We start from the raw sequence: 19,383 nt of genomic DNA on the forward strand, positions 1-19,383 counted from the left end.
GAAAACAAAATCCCTGATTCAAAAAGATATAAAGGAAAAACTGATAGGGGTGAACTTCAAAAACATGCTAAATAAAAGAAGTCAGACATAAAAAATGCATATTGTATTATTCCATGGATAAGAAATTTTCAGAGAAATCAAATTTATCAGTTGTGCTATAATAAAGAATATATCTGGTCTTTGTTCCCAGTTCCTGGTACAGCTTCAAAAGTCCCTGGAGCTTCTTAAGCAATAGGAGTATCAGTCATGCTAATGAGGTGATTCATGGTAATAACCTTAGGGTCAAGGCTCATCATTTAATAACAAATCTTCTCTTTTCTGATCTGCCATATCCCTACTGAACCACCACAAATAATACTTGCTCTACATAGCAAAATCACCTATTGAGAACACACCCAAGTGTCAACAAAGAAAGAAAAAATGACCTACAAACAAAATGGTAAAAGTATATTTGGATATGTGTGCATAAAATTTAATTTCTTTGATAATTCAAAAGTTTAAATTACTTGCTGCAAAACTCACCCCAACATCAAGCACAAAATTCTTTTGGTAGACTCTGTACAAAGAAACAGTTTCTGTACATTTAAAGACTTTATTTTTAAAACAGAGCCTGCATTTTCTAATGCATTCAACATTTAGCTATATAACTAACCATGGTAGGCAAGGTTAAGTTCAGTTTGTGGCTGGTGGAGGGGAGGTAGTTGGGACTGGTATTTCCCATGTGGAAATAATTGTTTTCTGCCCTAAAGCTTTTCCTATTAGGATCAAGACAAACTGATGTTATCTTAAGAACCCTTCCAATCGTTGAAAAATAAAACCTAAGTGTCCCACAGTTAGCCAGATATTGTCCAGATATTGTTTGTTTTGTTTAAGGACAAAATTATGGCACATTTATTTTTGTATTTAAATCAAAAACAGAGTTACTATTATGAAGAAAATAAAGGCATAAAAGATAATTATCTCAGTATAAAAAGGTGCCTACAGAGTTGGTACAGACAAGCCCACCAAGCTTAAACATAGTGATCTGATATTTTTAAAACCTCAGTTTGGCCCTTGGCCTACCTTATCTGTACCAGAATTTTCCAAATAAAGTATTCATCAGAAGTATGAAATAAAGCCACAGCATTTATCATGATGAGCCATTTAAAAGCAGATTTAGATTTAGTGACAAAATAAAATATTTCTACAAGAATAAAATATAAGTTCTGAAAGTCAATGTTTGATGAGGCAATTCTGGCATGAATTCGAAATTTTCTAAGCACCTGCCAAAATACGACATGTTGTTTTGATTCATGGAATTGGAAAACTGAAAAAAAATCAAGACGTTACTTAGACCAGCCTTCTGCCTCTGGCACTTTAATATCTAAACCATCAAATTGATGGCTATTAAGAAATAACAACTTTGTAAAAATGAGCAAGATAGCAATCCCACAACCTCTTTGAAGCCTCTTTTAATGTTTCATCACCCTGAAGTAATGACCAGCAGCTCCAGTTATCCCGAACTTTTTGTTCTGCAGTCAAAACTCATTTCTTCCTACCTTTTAGAGATATATTTGGGGCTTCCTTATAGATGGATATCTTGCTTGTTACAAATATTCCCTGGGCTTCACCCTTTCTCTCTAGATCCTTTTCCATACTTACTTCTTTTTTTCTTCTCTGGATGCTATCCATTTTCCCCATATGCCTTTTTTTTTCTAAGCTATACTCTACCTGCTACTTGAAAGGAGAAAACATAACTTTTCTAGGCTAAATTCTAATACATTATTTGTATAGCTTATCAATAAGCATAGAATTTGGAAATCACTTCCAGTAGGAAAAAATCATTGACTAAGTTACTCAGGAACATTCTAGAGAGGTCAGAATTCCTTTTTTTTTTCCTTAGATGATATGGGGACATGGAAGGAAGCTAATCAAGTTAACAAACAACGTATTTCAATGGCAATGGACATGTGTAAAGTATCTTAATATTTTTTTTCTTGTAAAATGAATACATAGATGAAAAATCTTACTACAGCAGAGATAATCCAATTTTCTTTGACAGATTAAATGAGCCTTAGTCTGCACTTCTGGGACAAGCCTTAGTCGCCATTGTCAGTGGGACTTTTGCCCAACTAAGACCTGCTATTAGAAGAACTAAGTTTTCACTATGTAATGACTTGGCCCTATTTTTCTACTAGGATTCTATTTGCTACATTGTACATCAGTTTTTCTACCACTGCACTTCCTCCTGCTATGTTTAATTCTACATATAGTAACAAAATCATGATCAGTGGAATGTGGTTGAGTAGTACACTTCAAGTCTGTAACTAAACATACATTCTGTATATTACTGAGCTACTGGCACTAGACAGCAGAGGGCACTGGCAATATATGTTGACCTAAAAACCCTGAGTTCCACAGGAAGGAAATGATCAAGGAAATAATTATTCAAAAGCACCAGTAACACTGGTATTAACATGGCTATGGACCCAAAATATCTAGTCAGTCTTTCATTACTAACTCTCAATTCACATACTGTTATAAATAACCATAATCCAGAGATCTCCATATATTCACTCTAATATAGAAAATATTTCATCATATTTAACTAAATAAAAAATAGTTATTATTTAGTATATGCCAGACATTGTGCTAGCTGCTTTACACATAATATCTAATTTATTTCTCACAAAGTAATGCATGAAATGGACACTTTTCATTCCTACTGACAGAGGAAAACACTGAGTAACAAGGTCCTAAGTGGCATGTTACAGACCCAGCTATAAAGCTATAAAGCTTCCTGAGAGCAGATACCATATTAGGTTTTTTTGCTGTTAAAACCCAGCACCTAATATAGTCCCTGGCACTCAATATTTAGGGAAGAGAGGAAAGGGAAGAGACACTAGATCCGATTCTTAAGCCATGTATCACACCCCCTTTCAAGATGCTCTCAATAAAGACTCGCTGATTTGATTAGATTCTACAAGTGACTAGTTACTGCAATCTACTGTGCACCAGGCCTCAAGAGACTTTACTATTTGAAATATGAGCACTTTGCTTATTAAAGACTTAGATATTTCCTGAAGTGGTATTAAAAGAGAAATACTATAAAAAGAAAAAAATTCAAGAAAAAAATAGATGCGATTTTAAAAATATAAATGTATGAAAGTTTACTTCTACATTTCCTTATATAAAGAATTCACATTCAAAAAGAAGAAAATATTAACTTAAGAAATATATTAAATTGAACAGTTTTTAACAATTCCACAATGCCGGAAATGTATCTTAGCATCTGAATATTCAATTAACTTTGTGAATAAATACATGTAAATATAAGTCTCTTCAAATATTTCTTAATTTATGAAAAAATCTGATGTCGAAAAATGTATCACTGTATCATAAACTTCATGATTTCAGAATAATATAGCCCTAGTATTTATATGTATACATATAAATCTATAAAGATATTTATGGTTATATTTATCTTAAACTGAGAGTTAATTAAATCAAAGTACTATTTACCACATAAGTTCTTCCTAAATAAATCTATTACTTGTTCATCAACTGAGATACTTACGTGTTAGGCAAGTGCTAAACCTGAAAAAAACAAATCCATAACAAAAAAGCTCCTACCTTCAATGCAGCAATCACACTAAAACTAAAATAGTCTATATACTACTAATGGAAGCATGCTCCATGAAGGCAAAAAAGGTTTCCATTCCAGTAAAACATGCAGAATACATAATACCATGGAGTAACATAAAACAAAATTAGATACTGGGTCAAAACTCAGATCCATCTTTCCAAAATAGGAACAAACCCTGCTGCTGTGTTCTACTTTATATACTAAAATCTTTAAATACACTACAAATTTCTTTGCTATTTCTTTATCTGTTTTGTTTTACTCAAATTGCACATTCCTTAAATTCAAAAAAGACATAAAATTGAAAAATACTCTAAAACAGTAGATTACAACAGTGACTAAGCATTAAAATCAGCTGATGTTATATTGGGAGTCCTATGCTAGACCTGATGGCCAAAGTCTTTGGGGCTGGAGCCCAGGCATCTACAGTTTTGCAGAGTTCCATAGGCAATTCGCAGGTGGAGTCAAGGCTGAGAACTACGAATAAGTGTATACAAAGCTGCCCAGACTTAGAAAATGTGAAATTTGTAGGACCTTAAAGATCATCTAATCAACTCTTTTCTAAAGTATGAATCTTAAGTTGTGAGACATTAAGTTGATTGTCCAAGACCACATAGCTGGTAAAGCCAGGAAGAGAAGCCAGGTCTCCTGGCATGCAGACAAGTACCCTTTCTATCACACAAGACTGGCTACTCCACTTGGGGTGGGGGAGATGAAAGATAAAATCAAGTAAAAGATAAAATCAAGAATCATTTTTGATTCTACCACAAGCTGAATCAAAATCATAAACATTCAAAAACAAATTCCCAGGAAAATATGATTAAAAATAAAAACCCTACTCTTCCTTAAACCTCAGATATCTCTCCTTTGTAAAGAATGGTGACAAAAAGGATCTAAAATAGAAAGTTGTTTTGATGTATAAAATGAGCTGAGTAGTTATAAAGTGGCTGGAAAAGGCACTCAACAAATGTTCCTTCCCTCAACACCACACCCTCCTCCCCCCCTTTCCTTTTTGATTCTATATCAAGATATCTCTCTATAACTTTCAACTATGCCCCTTTTTATATTGTTTCTTCTAACTGGTACTGCCTTTTGACCTCTTCTCCTTCAATAATGCTCATAAATTTCTTCAAGACCCAATTTAAGATATGCCTCCTAAGAAATCTTCTCAACTAACTTTAATTACCTGTTTCTTCTTTCATTATTTAAATTATGTGTACTTTTAAACCATATACCTGTTTATACCTTCTTTTGAAGCTAAATAATTGTAATTACTTCCTAGTTGCTTTGTACATGTTTTCTCCATAATTAGAACACAGCTTATTAATGGACTAGTATATAAGCTCCCCAAGGCAAGGATATTGGTCTGTTTTGCTCACTGATGGATCACAGGCACCTAAAACAATGCTGTCAACAAAGTAGGTGCTCGATAAAACTTGAAAATGAGCAAGCAAGGATTACTTCTCCTTCCATTCATGAATCTCTTCCAAAATTCCAAATGTAATGCTAAAAACACAGATATAAAAATTTAAACTTTTTTAAAAAGTGAAAATAGGTATACCTGATATTTTAGGAGTTCATAAAATTTTTTTAAAAACTAATACAGCTAAAACAGATCAATCAACTCACTGGCTATTGGAAATCACTTAGCTTCTTCATTACACATGCTCAGTGACCCCTGTCATTATTACTTGTCAAAACTGAGGATATAGTGTCAGCTGATGAAACAGAAGGTAAAAGATTAAATTAAGACCTAGCATTTAAAATTCCACTTTTCTATGGTAAAAAATAGCCAAATTTTGTTTTGTTCTCTTTTATAAACATTAAGAATAATCTAATGAAAAAAACACCAATCCTGGCTCACTTCGGTCTCAAGTTATGTAAAAGAACAGTAGATAATTATTAAAACACATAGATTTAAGATAGTAATCTATCTTTTAACAAAGTACTTGTTTCAACCTATATGTAAATATGTAGAAAGCTGAAAACAGGATACCTTTCCTGAAGAAGTTACAAAAGTATAATTTTTGTGCTAAGCACATTCAGTAACTATTGACAATGATAATTTTACAAGTTAGTTCCTCCCCCAAATAAAGAAACACATTATAAAAAATTCTATCCAAAAAATGTATCCGCTTTCTAGCTTATATAATTTAATAAGATACAAAATCCAGCTAGTCCATATAGGAGTGTACAAAGAACATATCACCATCATCAGGCTATCAGTGGCAAAATGTAATTGTGAAAACTCAGTATTTTTTTTCTATTCATTTTAAGCCATATATTTCTTTAAATGTATGAAAAGTTAACAGTGATAAGCAATCATTGCTGTTCACATAATGTTAGAGGTCTTAGCTACTATGCTTTTTTTCAATTGTCAAACCATAGGACAATTGAATGATTAGAAAATTCTAGTCTAAGTGAATTACATTGAGAAGGAATTATATTCTATAGTGGAATGAATATGCTTTGGAGTCAAACTGGTGTCAAATTCTAGCACTCCCATTTCCTATGGTTTGTTGGGAAGCTGATTATAGGCAAAATGTTAAACTTCTTGAGCCTTGGTTTATCTGTAAGATGGGTATAAAGTGCAGAGCTGTGATGAAGTTAAAAAAGATGTGTCACTCCTTTGCTTAAATTTGCTAGTGATTCATTACAACTTAGAAAGTAAATTTCAAACTCCTTCAAAAATACCTTCTACCTTTCCGAGAGAGGAGCCTCACTATTTCTTAAAATATCCAAGCAGAAAGGTCCAATGGGTAGATAAAATATAGGCTTAGAATTGGAACACAGGGAAGGTAGCAAAGTTCTGAGTCACCATGCATACAGTTAACAAATTTACTCAAAGACTGATAGTTTTGTAATTTGGACATACCAATCTTTATTCGTCCTAGCAGATGTCATTGTCATGGGGTTACTTATTAATCCCTGTACAACAGATATTTTTGCAGTAATGGGCTAGAACAATTTTTTTAATGCCCTAGGACAAGTAAACTCCTTGCCACTCTCCTCTCTTAGCATAACATAAATTCTCCAATATGATAAACACAGTGATTTCACTTCTGTTTAAATAATCCATTGAATTGCTAATTTTCTGGTTTATTTTCTACTCCTAAATTAATTCTCTATTACTGCCTTGATACTGAGATTTATAGCACATTGTCACTGGAATCTGTACTCTCACTGCTTCAGACTCAACTTAAACTAAGCAGTCTTATTGTCTCCCAAAATTTTTTCTTAAGTATTGATGCGACTGTTTCCTGCATCAGAAACAAAGCTCCTCTAAAGGCAGGAACAGTGTTATGTACTGTATTTGCATAGCATTTAGCCCATGATCTCTTACAATCTATGCCATTTGTATATATACATATTCCATAATATCTTTGTTTTGTTTTACCTTAATTCTCTACTACCCAAAGTCAAATAATTAAACTAAACCTAATTTTGTGGCCTATCCTAGCTAGGAATACTTACTACATATCAGTCTGTATTTTTTTAAACTACAAAATATTGTCATATTTTATCAACTATAAAATATCATAGACTTATAAGAAATCTCATAATTTTAGAGGTGTTAAAATGTGAAAAGAGTAAATGGTGACTATGCGGTCTCATTGATTAAAAGATACACTTCATTTTCAGCAATTGTAAACTGTAAGGGAAAAAAAGTGCATTTTGCAGTTTTAACCTTATTTTAGAAAATGAGGTCAGAGTGCCTAAAAACTTTATCCAATATTAATACCTGTTTAACCAGGCTAGTGACTATAGCAATCTCTAGTAACTGGGGAAGAAATGGATCAAAATCCAACTGCTTTAATTACTTCCTCTCCATTAAGTAAAATATGTACATATTTAATATGTGTTGATATTCTCAGAAGAGTACTTATAAACCTGTCTTGCATACATTTCCCCAGTCTTCTTAAAACAGAGATAAAGTTCAAAAGTTCATTGCCGCATGAGAAAATACACCGTAATTACGAAAATCTGAAATTCATTTTTACACATTCTAGGCAGATAAGTATGTCTGACTTTATTAACTGGAATGTTTTCTTTTCTCAAAATGGCACCACATACTAGTTTGTTGAGACTACAGAGGATCAATTAAATCATTTTCATAGACAAAATATATTTTACAAATTAATATCAAAATGATTTGCCAATGTACAGTTGAACATTTAAGGGTGTAAGATTTCTAAATGACTGTGCATTTTCACCTGACAAGCAGATAAATTGGCCAATAAATTTTATAATTATATTGTAATAGAATTTCAGTTAACTCCTTAGCTACTTACTCATGTCTACTACTAAATATTTAGGTTATTGAATTATAAATATTACATGAAATAACATAGAACTTAATTCCAGAATTAGGTGCACTATATTTTACCCTTAAGTAATTGCTAGTAGAATAGAAAAAGGAATATGGCAATGTGACATTATATTCAATCCCAACCTAAGAATGTCTTAGTGAGGAAGTAAGTAAAGAAAAAATAGGGTAGTAATTAGGCTGGAAATAATTTTGGAATGGAAATTTATTTCAGGTGATAAATTTTTTTAATAACTGGTAGGAGCATTTAGAAAAATCAAAACTTAGAATGTGTGTCTTCAGTGAGCCTCAAATACAAGAAAGAGCAGACTAAATTCCATTTCTCTTTCTCCCTCCTTCCCTCCCACTCCTTTTTCTCTTTGTGATAAATATCAACATTAAAAATTTTTTTATCCTAAGAAGTATCAGATCTGCAGAATATAAAAATAGGAAGAAAGGGAAAAGTATGGATTATTTTCATTAAAAAATATATATTTGAAGACTTTTTTTAATGACATTTTCTTTTAAGAGTACAAACAACTAGTAACCAAAAATAAAAAGCTCACAATTCATTTTCAACCCAAGATCTGCTTCCAATACAACTCAAATGAAATAGATTTGTAGGTCAGATTTACTCAACATCATGTGTATCAGGTATTTCTCAATTTGTTATACAAATCATCACAGAATTCACCACATCTTATGTCTTAAAAACAGCCAACTACAAATTAAGAACTAGTGATTATATCAAAATTCTCATCTTACTTCTCCGTTTCTCCATGTTGTGATGGTTCCTCTTGCTACACCCATTCTAAATAGCGTTTCTGTGGCCTGTAAATTAAAAAGAGTAAAGCTGTATCATCTATAATCTGCACTCAAATGCATATTATATCCCACCCCCAAAATGTAAAAAACATTCAATACTATTACATTTCCAGTAACTTCTTAGAAGCATCAATAAGATACAATAAGAGCTACAAGTTCTCCATTATACTTCCAGAAATATCATTTTCAGAACCTTATTTTAGTCATCAAGGGCTCAAAGTGAATTATTTCAAAGGTTATTTGGATCTGCTGATATTCTTCCAGGTCTATACTTTCAAATTGGTATAGTTGATAGATTTAAACCTTAATTTAATTAACAAAGAGTAAATAAAATTTTAATACCTGGATTCAATTCAGAAATTATCATTTATTCTGATTTTTAGTTTCCATTTGAGTTCACTTCAAATCACTTGACTGTTACTAAAATACTGACAGAAAACAAAGTAATACAATGATATCATATATTAAATAACCCCTGAACAGTTACTGCTTTTTATACACTAACAATGAACAATCCTAAGAGGAAATTAAGAGTTCATTTACAATAGCATCAAATAAAATAAATACAATAAAATAAAATACTTAGGAATAAACTTAACCAAAGAAGCCAAAGATTTATTCACTGAAAACTACATATCACTGCTGAAAGAGATAAACAACACCTAAATAAACAGAAAGACATCCTGTGTTCATGAATTGAAAGGTTTTATATTAAGATGTCAATACTACCCACATTGGTCTACAGAGTCAATGTGATTCCTATCAAAATCCCAATGACATTTTCACAGAAATATAAAAATCCATCCTAAAAGTCATATGGAACCCAAAGGACCCCAAATAACCAAAACTTGAAAAAGTGGAACAAAGCTGAGGATTCACACTCCTGATTTCAAAGCTCACTTCAGAGCTGCAGCAGTCAGTGCGGTACTGCCATAAAGACAGACATGTAGGCCAATGAAACAGAATAGAGAGTCCCAAAATAGTCTTTTGTTTACATGGTCTATGATATTTGATAAGTGTACCAAGACCATTTAATGGGGAAAGTAGTCTTTTTAACAAATGGTACCAGGAAAACAACATCCACATGCAAAAGAATGAAGTTGGGCCCTTACCACTTATCATACACAAAAATTAACTCAAAAAGGATCAAAGACTTAAATGTGACAGCTGAAACTATAAAACTCTTAGAAGAAAAATAAAGGAACAGTTTCACAATTCAGTATTTGGTGAGAACCTGATTCTTGTCTTTTTGTTCTATCTCCACAGGTGGAGAGCAGAGAAGAGAGCTCTCTTTGTACTCTTATATGGGCACTAATCCCATTCATGAGAGCTCCTCATTTCATCCTAATTACTTCCCAAAAGACCTCACCTTCTAATACCATCACATTGAGGGATAGGGTGTTGACATGAATTTGAGGAGAACACAAACATTCAATCTGTAAAAGGAGTATTCTAGACAGAAGGGGCAATAAGCACAAAGGAAGGTAGGGAGGATCATGCTTGGCATGTTCAAAGACTAGTAAAATGGCCAGTGAGGCTGAAAGAAAAAGACTGCATAAGAGTATGGCAGAGAAAGGAGATGATGCAAGTTAATCTGCCAATATGTGCTTTTCTTAACCTGGCAGAAGAGGAATAATTTCTAACCTTCAATAATCGAAAACAGAATTCAAAGGATGCTCTACTAAACATAAATTTTAAGTTAGTATATGAACAAAAAAAAACAGAATTTTAAATTTAAAATGGAATGAACATCCAAAGAATCCAGAGTAGGAGGCGTGGAAAACCGGGGGAAACTGCAAAGAAACTAATGTATGTATACAAAATCAGTGTGATCAGTGTAACATAAATAGCAGTGAAAACATGTTAATTTAGACATAAAAAAGTAAATAACAGAAGAAATAAGAAAAGGGTTGCAAAATGCCTCTGGATTGTGAAAATGAGGCATTGCATAGGTGAAAAAAAGGACTACGCTTTTTCTACTGGCTCCACAGCTTGCTGTCTGTTTAAACAACATGTAAATATCTGATCAAAACTATTTTTAACTTTTAAAGCAGTAAGTAATCAAGTGTCCAATTTTGCAAAGAAGTCTTTACAATTTTAATAGAGTGGTGCATATAAGAATGTATTTGACAGACTAAGAGGACATAAAGTCAAACAGTAATAAGTAAACTCTGTCAAATAGTTTGACAGGAAAGGTAAAGAATGAGATTGAGTTATTCCTAAAAAGCAGAGTTGAGGAAAAAACTGATAACTGTATTTTTAGGATAGAAGAAATTTAAATAAGTTTTTAATAGCAAAACAGTAGTCAGTAAGATGGAAGAAGTTACAATAAACACAGGAGGGAAAATGGATACTGACTAGGAGATTACTGTAGAGAACAGGATCAAGAGCACACAAAACCTGTTAGCTATGTTAAAAGGGAAAAGGTGCAAACATAGACAAATGCTTTCTCTCTCCCTTCTCGTTTTATTCCACCCTTTTCTCTGTCTCTCTCTCTCTCACTCTCTAAATTAGGAGACTCTCTCTCACCTCTAAATTAGGAGACAGGATAATCGGGTGAGAAGGAGAAAGATAACTTCTTAAAGGACAGAGGAGAGAGTATGGCATACATGGAAAAGGAAAACATAAAGGAATGGAACATAGAACTGCCAAGCAATACTGAAAGCCCAGTTAAGGTTGTAAATCATAAATCTTTGTTGTTACAAATCCACATAGTTATGGGATTAGAAACGCTAGAGAAGTCCATGGGTTAAGAATTGTCAAGGAAAAGTGAACAATGCTAGAGAGGATATGGATTAAAACAACTCTTTTTAATCCAACTTTATTGGTAAAATACAGCATGAAATTTATAATAAAAGGAAACCTTCCAAACATTTTTTTAAATGAAGAGTGGCAATCTTTAGAACATTCCTACGCACACAAACACACACACTAAAAAGGGAGAGGGTTTGATGTTTACATGCTAAGTCAGAAAATTTAAAAACTTTCAGGACAAACTCTGCTAAATTTTGTGATTACAGTATAATATGAATATAGTTCTAATCCAAAATTCACTGAGAGAGTCAAAATAGGTCATGAATAGGGGAAGGAGAGAGGTTAGTCACATACCCAAACAAAAAAACAAGTTATAAATAAATGGCACTTATATTGCTATGACAGAATTCTACTAAAGCATATAAAACTAAATGTTGAAAGAACTATTTACAGAAAATTTTATTAAAGGAAAAAAATTTCTCACCAGTGATATACTTGCATTTTTTCCTATTCCTAATGATATGTATATTAAATTACACCTTCCACCTTCCAGTTTCTTTTTAAACTTAATTTAATCTAATGATGTGATTAATGGTCCTCATCTAGATCAGGTTAGTTACTATATATATTTGAGGGGCAAAAGGAGAAAGGCAGAGGCAGCAAGCATTTGAGTAAAGTATACAACTTCTCTAAACCAGACCAAACAACTTAACTTTTTTGTGTCTCAAAAACCCGAGGCAGTTTAAAGATCTAATTCTCTTTCTGCATTTTCTCCAGAAGAAAAAGAATACCAAATTCAGTCTTTTGTTTCCAACTCAATTGATTTATTTCATCAGCTCTTCCCACCAACATTTTAAAGGATGTCTCATTCTAATAGCACTCTGTCAATTAAGCTCAGCTCCCTTTGGTTCTGTAAGAAAGCACTGGAGTGTACAACATTCTTTTGACCTCTACTAAAGAGACTGCTTTTAACTTACTTGTACCCAAACAACAACTAACAAGGGTCAAAAACAATAAGATACAAGACTAATTCCAGCATTTGTAAAATTTTTCACCATCAATTTCTTTGTTAAAATTTCCCTCTCCTTGAATTTTGATGGCAGCTATAATGACTAATACTAAAAACAATCATTAAACATTTTCTGTCAGTGGCAGGGGAAAAGAAAAAAACATCTATAAGTCCTTGTTAAAAAACAGGTTAGCAAGAAAGACTGTTTTTAAGAGGAGTGTTAGATAAGAGAAATCTAGGGGATATTAAATCTAGATGTACTAAATGCAAGGTTCTGGATTAATTCTTTCTGTATGTGTGTAAGTCAAATCACACACAAAAAAGACCCAGAAGGATATTCAATGAGTTGATAGTACTAATCTCTGGGTGTTGTTTTTTTTCTTTATTTTCTAACATTCTACCATGCACATATACTGTTTGTTAAAAATAAAAATAAAAAGTAACAATTTTTGTTACACTAGGAGATGAAACAGATTTCAGATAGAATTTTGGAACGATGTAAAATGTTATAATACAAGCAGCACTATGTTGAATAGCTCCCAAAGTGAAAACAACCAAAATTCAATAGAGGCTCGTACTCCTACTGTCTAATACTTCTTAATTCATTAAACCAACACCAAGTAAGTAAAATTTTAAAAAATAAGAAATATTTATTTAATATAGTTTGCCTTGAAAAGCAGTGGGATTAAAATAAGTTTAAAACATCATATTATAGAAAGACTTCACTGGGTTAATTCAATATCAAGTTTATAAAATAAAGTAAAAAGTGTATTTAGCAGATACTTATTTCCTATTAGTGAGGCAGCTAGAATTCTAGTTATCTTTTTTCCACTTTTTACTATCAGGCAACCTTACACAGGTCATTTAAAACTCTAATCTCTGACCTCTTCTACAAAAGGTGACAGCTAATATCAACCTGTCTTCTTGTGGTGGTCAATGCAGGTGCTAACTAACATATGTGAAAGGCTCTGTAAAGAGCTAAATAAATGTAAAATGATGAATCCAAGGAGATCTAGTTTAGGACAACACTCCTTGAGCTGAAAAGATGTTTGAGAAATACAAATTTTGATTTTTCAAATGTAAAAATAAAGAAAGGACTAATGAAAGACTAAAAAATGAATAAGCCTTAATCACAACTGTGATCATGAAAAACAAAAATCTATGTGAAAAAGTCACAGCACTTACTGTTCTATGACTATCTCTTTATTGTTCTGGTTCACCAAGTATGAAGGTCATGGAGGACAATGAATTATATCATTTATTTATTTATTCCCAGCACCTTATACAATATATAACAAGTAGCATATTAAGAAAGCAGGTTTAGAAATAGACTGTTGAGTTTTAATTCTTTTTTCCACTTGCAAGATGTGTGTTCTCAGACAAGCAACTTCAGTTCTTTGAGCTCAACTTCATCATTGGCAAAATAAGGAAGGAATAATAATGGTGCAAAACTCAAGGAAATTATAAGTGCTCAATACATGATAATTTTATTGCAATTCAACATCTCAAACAAATTGAAGAATTCCAATTCTACCTTAAAAAGTAGTCAGCAGACAAATTTTAAATGCACTTAAAATTTGCATCATATGGCAATTAAAAATGTGCTATATAAAACTGTCAACCACAATTAGCACATTATATCGTGTGGCCATTTATTTAAGCTAAAATCTTGACAAGATAACCAGAAAAGTAGAAAACTTACATTACATCAAGAAGATTAATTTAGCAATAGTCTTCAAAAATCATATGCAAAGTTCATTTCCCAGTTGTTTATCCTGGCCATAGAAGAAAAAAGATTTAAATACTGAGGCTTTTAAGTACCAACTGCTTTCCTTCCTTGCGATGATAAAAATACAAAATAAAAAATTGGAAAACTGAACATTAGCTATCTGCTTCTCACAAAAGCAGCAGTGCATGATATCAATTTAGCAATATGTCTTCAAAATATACATGCATCAGCAGAGCAACCAAGACCTTTGTGAAGTCCCCAAACCATTCTCATTCTCTTTTCTCTAGGCAGCTGCCTATAACCCATCCCTTTGCCAGCTCACTAATTATACCTCATAACTTCAGCAGCAGCTGCAGCACAGGGAAGAATACCTCTCAGAGAAACTCTCTTTCCAGCCAGAGAACAGGGGAGACAGTCCCAAGTGAACCAGAGAATGTGTAGGGAATTAATCCCAGGTTGGGGAGAGGGGTCCTTTCTTTTCTTCTCTTGACTCTATCCCAAGGATAGGCCCCACTGCTGCTTCAAGATAAAGAGCAGCAATGCAGGTAGTTAAAACTGAAAAATAAGTTCTGTTTTTCTCGCCACAAAGGCAAGAAAGGAGACCTCTGTAGCCCACAAAAAAAGGAAAAATCCCCAGTATTTGTTTCACTCTTTTCTCTAGCCACTTTGTCCCAAAGCAGGCCCTGTTGAGTGTGTGAGTGTGTGCAGCTGTAAGAGCAGTACAGGCAGCTAAAACTCCAAGAGGAACCCCATCTTTCTGGCCAAAGGACCGATAAAAGGAAGGTCAATGAGGTAGAGAATATAGAGGTAATCCCAGAAAGGAAGAGCTAGAAAGGCAGATCCCCTAACTAAATCTGTGTTTAAAGTGGCCTAAGTACAGAACTCACTGCTAATCAGCATAAGTGTGGAACATTCCCAAGCAGTAAAGCAAAGGGCTTTGAGAGCAAAACTACAATTGGAACTACCACCTGAGTCCTAGAATATCCTGTAAGTGGCACACAGATGGGACAGGCCCCAAAGCAGCAAAGCAAAGGTGTTGAACACAGAACTGACATTACTGCTCACTGAACACACATAGAGCAGTACAGTATCTATAAAAGTAGTTATTGTAACTGTGTTCTATGAGGTAAGGTTAAACACACTATGAATGGAAAGACATTCTCAGCAGAAAAATAGAAACCATAAAAAAATGGAAACTTTGGAACTAAAAAATACAATATCTGAAATAAAAAATTCAGTGGATGGGGGCTCAACAGAAGAATGGAGATAAAAAGAAGAAAGAATCAGTTAACTTAAAGATATATCAATAAAATTACTCATGCTACAGAACAGGGAGAAAAAAAGATTAAAAAAAAAAATTAATAGAGCCTCCAGAGACTTGTGGGAGAATACCAAAAGATCTAGTGTTTGTATTATCAGAGATGCAGAAAGAGAAAAAACATATTCATAGAAAATATTTGAAGAAATAATAGCTAAAAATTTCCCAAGTTTGCTGAAAGACATACATTTCAAGATTCAAGAAACTCAGTGGACCCCAAGCAAGATATGCTCAAGTAAACCATACCTAAACATACCATAAACAAAATGCTGAAATTCAAATACAAAGAAAATATCTTGAAATTATAAACAAAAAAAAGTCACATATATTATATATAGTAGAACAGCTATTAAAGTGATTATGGATTTGCCATCAGAAATTATAGAAAGGAGAAGACAGAGCATCTTTAAAGTTTTGAAACAAACAAAAAAAAACATACCCAGAATTCTATATCCAGCAAAAGTATCCTTTAGGAATGAAGACAAAATAAAGACATTCTCATGTGAAAGAGGCTAAGAGAATCTAATCTGTCTCCAGCAGACCTGCTCTAAAGGAAATGCTAAAGCATTTCTACAGGTTTAAGAAAAATAGTCCTAGAGGGAAACCTGAAGTGTCATGAATGAAAAAAAAGCAACAGAAATGGTAAAATAAAAATAAAAATGAAAAAACAGTAAATGTAAAAGCTTGCATTTCTTCTTTTAAGATCTTTAAGATATGTATGACTTGAGAATTATAACACTGATGAAGTTTTCAATGTACATGATGTAATACATAAGAGAACTATAACATAAGTGGGGAGGGTACAGAGGCCTATGTGGTTGTAAGCCTACATTTTACTAGAAGTGGTAATATTTTTTAAGTGGTAAAATATTAAATCTAAGTAGACTGGCAGATTAAGCATGTATATTATAATCACTAATAGAACCACTAAAAAATAATGCAAAGGTAAAGCCAAAAGCCAAGAGATAAATTTAAATGGAACAGTAAAAAATATTCATAATCCAAGGAATGCAAGAGAAGAGGAACAAAGAAGCAAAAAAGAGGTGACAGAAAACAAGATAATGCAGTATTTCAACAATATAAATAATTACATGAATAAGTATCTAAACCAAGGGCCAGAAAACTTTACTTTAATGCAGAAGTTTAAATAAAAAATATTTCAGGATTCTCATGCTTCACAGTGTCTGTTACAACCACTGAACTCTTATCATTGTAGCATGAAAGTACCATAAATGATACATCAGTGAATGGACATGGCTGCAGTTACAGAGAGCAGGCTGTAGTTTGCTGATCCCTGATCTAAACCCATCTATTAAAAGACAGAGATTGTCAGATTATATTTAAAAATATATTATCAGCATTCAATTCAGAATTCCTCTATTAAGCCTTCCCTGTTCCTCCATATGTCAAATCTTCCCTCCCCTTGAACCTGGGACCTTTGAAACTACCTTCATATTGTAACTTAACACAATGAGGCAGAAGTGCTGCTAATTTTAAAGCTAAATCATAACAGGCAAAATGGCTTCTGCTTGGCATTCTCATTTTCTTTGGACATGTACCTTTGGAACCCTGAGCCACTATGTAAGAAGTCCAACTGCCTAGAAGCCACCATGATAGAAAAACTACATAGAACCAGAGAGAGATGCCCAAGTATTCCAACACACAGCCATTCAAGTATTCCAAGCCCAGTTGCCATTCATGTGAGTGAGTCCTCAGATGATTCTAGCCTTTAGCTAGTATGCACCAGCCAATGTCAAATAGAGCAGCAATGCGCTCTTCTGGCAAGACCTTCCCAGATGGCAGATTCATGCAACATAAACACTATTGTTAATTTTAGCCACTAAACTTTGAGTAGTTTGTTATGCAGCATAAATATCTATACATTAATAAAATGTGCTTCATCAGTATTAAAAGCCTTTTGCTCCTTGAATGACTCAATAGAAAAAAATGAAAAAGCAAGCCACAGACTCACAGAAAATATCTGCAAATATATATGACAAAGCACTTACATTCAGAATATATAACTTGTACAACTCAAAAATGAGACATATAACCAAAGAAAAATTAAAAATTAAAATGGGCAAAAGATTTCAACAGACTACATCAAAAAGAAAGAGATATTTAAGCACATGGATATATATATATGTGTGCATGCATACATGTGTGTCTGTTTATGTATGTGTATATCTTGTTATGTGTATACTTATACACACACACACACATACAAATAGGCACGAAGTCAACAAAAAGATGTTCAACATCATTAATCTTCAGGGAAATAAAAATTAAAACTGCAGTGAGCTACCACCACACATGCACCAGAATGGCTAAAAGTAAAAAGAATGACAATACCAAATGATAGTGGGAATATGGAGCTACTGGAACTCTCAATGATGCTGGTGAGAATACAAAATGGTATAGCACTTTGGAAAACAGTTGGGAAGTTTCCTATAAAGTTAAACATACACTTACCATAAGACCCAGAAATTCTATCCCTGGGTATCTACCCAAGAGAAATGAAAACATATGTCCATTTGTGTGAATTACAGAGAAGCCGAAATTATAGTGACCAAGAGCAGATTAAGGATTGCTCAGGACCTGGGATATGGGGGAAGGAATCACTGTAAAGCAGGAAGAGGGACTTTTTAGGGAAGAGAAAAATATTCTATATCTTGATTATGATTATAGTCACATGACTATAAACATCTGTCAAAAATCATCAAACTGTGTACTTAAAACAGGTGATGTTCATTAAATACCACACTGTTCTTAAAAAATGAATGTTCCCCTTCCCAAAGCAGTTCTCAACTAATTGGTAGTTTGCTTCCCACCAAACATTAAGAAAAACCTGACTACTACCCTAATTAAAATGTTTTTAGGAACAGCATTTATATGTTTTAGATACAGATTTCATCTTAAATTCATATAAACTGGAGGCAGAGGAAGAGGTTGACCAAAACAGAATAAAATTAGCAAAAGAAAAAAAAAAATACTTAAGTGAACAAGAAATGCAAGAGATGAGTAATTTAGAACAAGTAAGACAGTATGCATGTCACACTCACAGGACTTAAGAGATCCAAGAAGAGCAAATAGTTATGAAAACTCTGCATAACACTCAAAATTCTATACATATCACCGTTTAAGAACCATTGCTCTACTATACAATTAACTTAATAATTAAGGAAAATAAGTACTATACATAAAAACTGACCAATCAGCAAACAAGCATCACCAACCTCACCTTCACTTGCAGGTCAGAGTTCTTGCACTTGTTTTCATCCCTCATTTGCCCAAGCAGAAACTTGAGGCATCCCTAAAACTTTCTTTTCTCTCAACAATGCGTAATACTTATTATAGTATGTATTATCATACTTAGTATAGTATAAAACTTATTATAATGGTAACATATTCATGTAAAATTCTCAGTAGGTTGTGAGTTGTGTTTCATTCATCATTATACCCCTAGCACCTAACACCTGAGAAACACTCAATAAATATTGAATAAATGCAAGAATTAGGAGCTGATGAATAAGTATTTGTTTGGAATATGACAGGGGTTTATTTATTGATAGTTTGGGGGCATGTGCTCTACCAAGATGTGAATAAATATGTCCCAAACTGTTTTGTAACAATTTCAAATGTTTTAAGTATAATTCATTAGCCTTTCCTTTTAATGGAATCAACTTGATCTTTTTAGGCATCATAAATGTCATAATCTGTTTTCATTCAGTACACAGGAAATATGCATTACATATGGAGACAATGGACCTTAGCAGTGGGTTTAAGGTTATAAAGAATGTTACTTCTGTTTATAGATGTG

At 33.0% G+C, this 19,383-nt stretch overlaps 1 protein-coding gene across 3 annotated transcripts in view; it reads right to left on the bottom strand.

The window, feature by feature from the left end:
* TMEM135 (transmembrane protein 135) overlaps window positions 1–19,383 on the bottom strand; it is a 254,688-nt gene that overhangs the window by 134,755 nt on the left and 100,550 nt on the right. For all 3 annotated transcript variants that reach the window (XM_057507151.1, XM_036906972.2, XM_036906971.2), the window contains one exon: window positions 8,694–8,759. In XM_057507151.1, the coding sequence (XP_057363134.1) occupies window positions 8,694–8,759 (66 nt within the window). The remainder of the gene's footprint in view (window positions 1–8,693; window positions 8,760–19,383) is intronic.

Source organism: Manis pentadactyla, chromosome 9 (genome assembly GCF_030020395.1).
Source record: "Manis pentadactyla isolate mManPen7 chromosome 9, mManPen7.hap1, whole genome shotgun sequence".
Lineage (NCBI taxonomy): Eukaryota > Metazoa > Chordata > Mammalia > Pholidota > Manidae > Manis > Manis pentadactyla.